Source organism: Procambarus clarkii, chromosome 80 (assembly GCF_040958095.1).
Source record: "Procambarus clarkii isolate CNS0578487 chromosome 80, FALCON_Pclarkii_2.0, whole genome shotgun sequence".
Lineage (NCBI taxonomy): Eukaryota > Metazoa > Arthropoda > Malacostraca > Decapoda > Cambaridae > Procambarus > Procambarus clarkii.
Window position 1 is genome coordinate 16833534 of NC_091229.1, and position 7893 is coordinate 16841426.

At 39.4% G+C, this 7893-nt stretch overlaps 1 protein-coding gene across 1 annotated transcript; it reads right to left on the minus strand.

The window, feature by feature from the left end:
- Positions 1–1691: 1691 nt before the first annotated feature.
- LOC138357890 (shematrin-like protein 2) lies at positions 1692–7202 on the minus strand. Its single transcript, XM_069315058.1, has 3 exons — positions 7146–7202; positions 6184–6594; positions 1692–2307 (listed from the first exon to the last, which is right to left on the minus strand). Exons 1-3 carry the CDS (start codon positions 7155–7157, stop codon positions 1777–1779), a joined length of 954 nt encoding a protein of 317 aa, XP_069171159.1. The 5' UTR covers positions 7158–7202; the 3' UTR covers positions 1692–1776.
- Between the last annotated feature and the right edge of the window lie 691 nt (positions 7203–7893).

Consider the following 7893-nt stretch of genomic DNA (forward strand, 5'->3'; position numbering starts at 1 on the left):
GAACATAGCTTTATGACATGATGGTCACAGCTGCAGCATTAGTGAACATAACGAGAGTATAGTTGCATTTAGATGGCGCTCTGTGTTAAACTCCTCTCAGGAAAATATGGTACATATTATTCTTGAGTCAGGTTTACGCATGTGTGAAAGAGTTTTACTCTATTTCGCATATAAAAGACTCATAGCTTTCATATTTTATATACTTGGAGGGATTACGATTTGATTTTGTAAATTTATGAAGAAGTTTAAGATGACTTTTGACAGCAATTATGATATTTATTTGTTTGGAAAGAGTCTTCACGCGTTTCCTCCAGGATAAAAATGTCAGAGAGATCCCTGAGGAGGAGGAGAGCTTTGCAGTCCAAGGGAAACGGGGCTTAGGTGCGTTGTGGGAGTAGCGTCAGCCGTCTACTGATTGATCATGAGTTGGGGCTTAGCGAAGTTGACCAACGACGTTTCGCCCCGGGAGTGACGTGGGATTACGTCAGGAACCCCTGCATGCTTGGTGCAAGAGAGAAATAGCTGCCCTGTAATCTGATCCGAGTAGAGGTATACGCGTGGGCTCAGTGTAAATGCTTCCAGATGGCATAATTCGGCCAGCTGACGACGAGGAAGACCTGTTATCTCCTAAAGGAGTATCTTGGGTCAGTGCTTTGCTAGTGTGAGGACGACACCATTGGCCATACTCCGAGAGTGACCTGAGGACGTCGTGAGGGCGAAGCTGGGAGGATTGTGTGGCATTCCATCGAGTTGTGAGCGTCTGAAGCTGTCTGAGGAAAAATCGGGAGCAGTCCTGGTGTGCTGAGAATCAACGTTTGTTTTCCCGGCGACGACGCTGTGTTAAAGGCAGCAGGCCAGAGTGTGAGCGTGTAGACTAGGAGGAGCCAGCCTACAGTAACCTCAACGTGTATGCCAAAAAGGAACTGCAGGTGGAAGAGTATGCCGGCGAGGATGAACAAGCTTACAGACCGGCTATGTACCTAGAAGGAACCTATCATTGTGGAGGGGAATCTTCGACTTACTTAACTGATGATATGGTAGATAATTTTGCTAAACCATTTCCCCATCTTGATAGCTAAGGTTGAACATTAAGGATGTAATAACTTTCTGTTACATGTGAGTAAATTTTTGGAATATTTGCAGTAACATATAAGGAATGGGAATTATCAGTGATTATATGTTGGAGTGACCTAGGCAGTGATCTGGACTCGGTGAACTTTTGAGGAGGCTTTATTATGATACGTATGAATGTAAAGTAATACCAGTGGCGAGTTGCCAGAAGTATTATTGTCAGGAGTGTTGCCATTTCTTCGGATTTGTTTGAGAGTATCACCCGTGTTCAATGTAGACAATATATAGTAAACCTGCACATTTTTACTAGCGTGTTTGCTTCCCCCCCCCCCTCCATACTCTCTATGGTTATAGTGAGTGAATTGCTGTGTACTACTCCCTTTCAGAAGGTACTATACTCGGGGGAATTACGGTTTCACCACTAAACTAGAGTTTTACTGGGTCTCCTGTATTTCTGCTTGTCTACAAGTAAAAAAAAAGAATGTTTCAGACACTATGGGCTTATCATAGCCCGTGGTACTTGGACCTTTTTGATCCGGGTAGCGAATCTTAAACAACAAGCAACAACAAGAATGTTTTTTTCGATAAAATACAGATATGGCATAAATAAAAGTTTAGAATGACTTTCTTGTTATATATATTTTTCATTTTAAAATATTCAGTAATGAAAGGAAAAGAGAACGGTCAGCTGCCAATAGTTGATATTCAACCATAATATCCGTAGCCACCATATCCACCATAACCTCTCCTGAAGCCTCCAAAGCCTCCGCCAAAGCCCCCTAGGAAACCAGGCTCAGCTTCAGCAACAGGTTCGGCGCTCCTCTTTTTACGACCATAGAGTCCATAGCCTCCGTAGCCTCCATAACCTCTCCTGAAGCCTCCAAAGCCTCCGCCAATGCCGCCTAGGAAACCAGGCTCAGCTTCAGCTTCAGCTACAGGCTCGGCGCTCCTCTTTTTACGACCATAGAGTCCATAGCCTCCGTAGCCTCCATAACCTCTCCTGAAGCCTCCAAAGCCTCCGCCAAAGCCGCCTAGGAAACCGGGCTCAGCTTCAGCAACAGCCTCGGCGCTCCTCTTTTTACGACCATAGAGTCCGTAGCCTCCGTAGCCTCCATAACCTCTTCTGAAGCCTCCAAATCCTCCGCCAAAGCCGCCTAGGTAACCGGGCTCAGGATCTGGGGCAGGATCAGCACTTGTGTTAACCAAGCAGAAGGCCGCCAGGGTGGCAACAATGACCTGTTAAAGAAACACTAATATTACGATCACGAGGTTATGCTTAAATGTTATTGAAGAAACATAAACCTACAAAACAATATAAATAAATATATTATTAACATATATATATATATATATATATATATATATATATATATATATATATATATATATATATATATATATATATATATATATATATATATATATATATATATATATATATATATATATATATATATATATATATATGTTTGTGTGTGTGTGTGTACAAGTTGTTGGGAAACAACTGTGTTGGCTGGGTTCGAGTCCCTGGTAGGTGTGTCTAATGTTGATTAATTACACTTTCACATAATTTTTGCACTTTGAGATTTAACACTATTAACCACAATGTACTGCAATAGCTTATTCTGTGCTATTGAAACAAATCTCTTAAAAAGTTAGATATCACTGACCAAGATCTTCATAGTTGTGAAGTATCAGCTGACTGTGGCCCGGTGGAGGGAGCGCGTCCTTTTATACCAGCAGGCAGGGGCGGGGCTCTCTCCTGTGGACTTGTGGGCCTCGATTTTCAAGGACAGTTTTTATTCTCTCAGTGCGTAAACTCTAACTCCTTTTTGCTCCTCGTGTTTTACCATCCCATAAGCCTTGGTTGAACACTAGATCACCTAACCTTTCTATGCTCATTATCTATAATATCAAAATGTAAATGTGTTGATTTTAATGAAGGATTTTCTGTTTATATGTTCTTTCTCTTTAGAAACTTTTATTTACTCTCTCGGCACCACTATGTCCGTCACCAAAATGAAGTTGTTTGCTATTGCTTGTCAGTATTGTGAACCATAAATATCTTCGATTATCCTGTTTGGTTTGTACATAGTAATCATCAAGCTTCGTGGACCCGTCTCCTATCTTTCAGTTGACGGGTGCATATAATATAGAACATATTGGGCTGAGGTAAGTCTACATTCGAATATAGCTGTGTATTAATTTTATCTCAATTACCTTATTGCTTAGTGTATTCATTTTGCCCCCTACCATGACCTAAAAACAATCTTTCATATATAACCAAGTCTTATTTGACATTTTAATTTCCACCTGTGTCTTTCTCTTGTCATATTGCTAAATCCGTATGTTTTGTTACTTACTGTGACAATTTTTTGTGATAATTATTTCATCACTAACTCATATCTTCCATTGATCTTAGGTTTATTTGGTATATTTTATCTTATAACTCGAACCTTCGAGCGCTGGAGCAAACTTTCCGGCGTATATATAGAATTTCTCCAGCTTGGGTTTTTAACGAGATCATAACTCCTCTGTGTTGTGCCGCATTTTCATGAGTTGATTTAATATATGTTGTATGCAGGGACGTCATATCTCTGTATTCAGGTTTCTAAACGAAAATTTTATATTCGCATCTATGCATATGACACTAAGGAGAATTTGATGTGTGCCTCGGAAGAGAGGTTTTGATAGAAAATATCTTTTAGTTCTTACCATTAAACAATATCAATGCAATTCAGTCATATTATAGACCTATTCACTTGTGTATACATCTATGTCATATGTCGCGTTCAATACCAGCAATAGTTTCACTGAAATAAGACCTAATATGACTATTCCCATTACACAAAATTGTACATAACTTTGTAAATAAAGATATTAATAAATATTTATCCAGTTCCAGAAAGTTTCCTCTCCTATTTGATACCTTGAACATGCCATTGTTTCCAGATCCCAGCATCATTACTCAACACTTGCATGAGTTAAATTATATTAGTCATTTATTGGCCAATTCTTTTAGTATGTCCAAGGCATCAAGCAGTGTCTTGCAGTCTTCTAAGGAATATCTAGAAAACTTTTGGGACTTCAACAAATATTCAGAGAAATGCGTCCATCTAATCTAGGTCATTTGTATTAATCAGGAATCAGAAAGATCCAATAGGATCCTTTGGGACTGTGTTTAGAACATATCGTCACTCTGAAGTCTCTTTGGTCACTGTAACTAGATTCTGATGTTGTGGTATGGATGGATAATGCTTGAGAAGGAGTTTGTTTCAGCACCAGTTTAAACTACAATGCAATATAGATGAGTTGGGAACGGCTTGTGCACCGACGAACATGGCTTTATGACATGATGGTCACAGCTGCAGCATTAGTGAACATAACGAGAGTATAGTTGCATTTAGATGGCGCTCTGTGTTAAACTCCTCTCAGGAAAATATGGTACATATTATTCTTGAGTCAGGTTTACGCATGTGTGAGAGAGTTTTACTCTATTTCGCATATAAAAGACTCATAGCTTTCATATTTTATATACTTGGAGGGATTACGATTTGATTTTGTAAATTTATGAAGAAGTTTAAGATGACTTTTGACAGCAATTATGATATTTATTTGTTTGGAAAGAGTCTTCACGCGTTTCCTCCAGGATAAAAATGTCAGAGAGATCCCTGAGGAGGAGGAGAGCTTTGCAGCCCAAGGGGGACGGGGCTTAGGTTCGTTGTGGGAGTAGCGTCAGCCGTCTACTGATTGATCATGAGTTGGGGCTTGGCGAAGTTGACCAACGAAGTTTCGCCCCGGGAGTGACGTGGGATTACGTCAGGAACCCCTGCATGCTTCGTGCAAGAGAGAAATAGCTGCCCTGTAATCTGATCCGAGTAGAGGTATACGCGTGGGCTCAGGGAAGTGTAAATGCTTCCAGATGACATAATTCGGCCAGCTGACGACGAGGAAGACCTGTTATCTCCTAAAGGAGTATCTTGGGTCAGTGCTTTGCTAGTGTGAGGACGACACCATTGACCAGACTCCGAGAGTGACCTGAGGACGTCGTGAGGGCGAAGCTGGGAGGATTGTGTGGCATTCCTTCGAGTTGTGAGCGTCTGAAGCTGTCTGAGGCCAAATCGGGAGCAGTCCTGGTGTGCTGAGAATCAACGTTTGTTTTCCCGGCGACGAAGCTGTGTTAAAGGCAGCAGGCCAGAATGTGAGCGTGTAGACTAGGAGGAGCCAGCCTACAGTAACCTCAACGTGTATGCCAAAAAGGAACTGCAGGTGGAAGAGTATGCCGGCGAGGATGAACAAGCCTACAGACCGGCTATGTACCTAGAAGGAACCTATCATTGTGGAGGGGAATCTTCGACTTACTTAACTGATGATATGGTAGATAATTTTGCTAAACCATTTTCCCATCTTGATAGCTAAGGTTGAACATTAAGGATGTAATAACTTTCAGTTACTTGTGAGTAAATTTTTGGAATATTTGCAGTAACATATAAGGAATGGGAATTATCAGTGATTATATGTTGGAGTGACCTAGGCAGTGATCTGAACTCGGTGAACTGTTGAGGAGGCTTTATTATGATACGTATGAATGTAAAGTAATACCAGTGGCGAGTTGCCAGAAGTAATATTGTCAGGAGTGTTACCATTTCTTCGGATTTGTTTGAGAGTATCACCCGTGTTCAATGTAGACAATATATAGTAAACCTGCTCATTTTTACTAGCGTGTTTGCTTCCCCCCCCCCTCCATACTCTCTATGGTTATAGTGAGTGAATTGCTGTGCACTACTCCCTTTCAGAAGGTACTATACTCGGGGGAATTACGATTTCACCAATGAACAAGAGTGTTACTGGGTCTCCTGTATTTCTGCTTGTCTACAAGTAAAATAAAGAATGTTTCAGACACTACGGGCTCATCATAGCCCGTGCTACTTGGAAAATTTTGTTCCAGGTAGCGAATCTTAAACAACAACAGGAATGTTTTTTTTTATATATAATATAGAAATGACATAAATAAAAGTTTAGAATAGCTTTCTTGTTATATATATTTTTCATTTTAAAATATTCAGTAATGAAAGGAAAAGAGAACGGTCAGCTGCCAATAGTTGATATTCAACCATAATATCCGTAGCCACCATATCCACCATAACCTCTCCTGAAGCCTCCAAAGCCTCCGCCAAAGCCCCCTAGGAAACCAGGCTCAGCTTCAGCTTCAGCTACAGGCTCGGCGCTCCTCTTTTTACGACCATAGAGTCCATAGCCTCCGTAGCCTCCATAACCTCTCCTGAAGCCTCCAAAGCCTCCGCCAAAGCCGCCTAGGAAACCAGGCTCAGCTTCAGGTTCAGCAACAGCCTCGGCGCTCCTCTTTTTACGACCATAGAGTCCGTAGCCTCCGTAGCCTCCATAACCTCTCCTGAAGCCTCCAAATCCTCCGCCAAAGCCGCCTAGGTAACCGGGCTCAGGATCTGGGGCAGGATCAGCACTTGTGTTAACCAAGCAGAAGGCCGCCAGGGTGGCAACAATGACCTGTTAAAGAAACACTAATATTACGATCACGAGGTTATGCTTAAATGTTATTGAAGAAACATAAACCTACAAACCAATATAAATAAATATATATATGTATATATATATATATATATATATATATATATATATATATATATATATACATATATATATTTACATATATATATATATATATATATATATATATATATATATATATATGTATATATATATATATATACATATATATATTTACATATATATATATATATGTATATATATATATATATATATATATATATATATATATATATATATATATATATATATATATATATATATATATATATATATATATATATATATATATATGTTTGTGTGTGTACAAGTTGTTGGGAAACAATTGTGTTTGCTGGGTTCGAGTCCCTGGTAGGTGTGTCTAATGTTGATTAATTACACTTTCACATAATTTTTGCACTTTGTGATTTAACACTATTAACCACAATGTACTGCAATAGCTTATTCTGTGCTATTGAAACAAATCTCTTAAAAAGTTAGATATCACTGACCAAGATCTTCATAGTTGTGAAGTATCAGCTGACTGTGGCCCGGTGGAGGGAGCGCGTCCTTTTATACCAGCAGGCAGGGGCGGGGCTCTCTCCTGTGGACTTGTGGGCCTCGATGTTCAAGGGACAGTTTTTATTCTCTCAGTGCGTAAACTCTAACTCCTTTTTGCTCCTCGTGTTTTTACCATCCCATAAGCCTTGGTTGAACACTAGATCACCTAACCTTTCTATGCTCATTATCTATAATATCAAAATGTAAATGTGTTGATTTTAATGAAGGATTTTCTGTTTATATGTTCTTTCTCTTTAGAAACTTTTATTTACTCTCTCGGCACCACTATGTCCGTCACCAAAATGAAGTTGTTTGCTAATGCTTGTCAGTAGTGTGAACCATAAATATCTTCGATTATCCTGTTTGGTTTGTACATAGTAATCATCAAGCTCCGTGGACCCGTCTCCAATCTTTCAGTTGATGGGTGCATATAATATAGAACATATTGGGCTGAGGTAAGTCTGCATTCGAAGATAGCTGTGTATTAATTTTATCTCAATTACCTTATTGCTTAGTGTATTCATTTTGCCCCCTACCATGACCTAAAAACAATCTTTCAAATATAACCAAGTCTTATTTGACATTTTAATTTCCACCTGTGTCTTTCTCTTGTCATATTGCTAAATCCGTATGTTTTGTTACTTACTGTGACAATTTTTTGTGATAATTATTTCATCACTAACTCATATCTTCCATTGA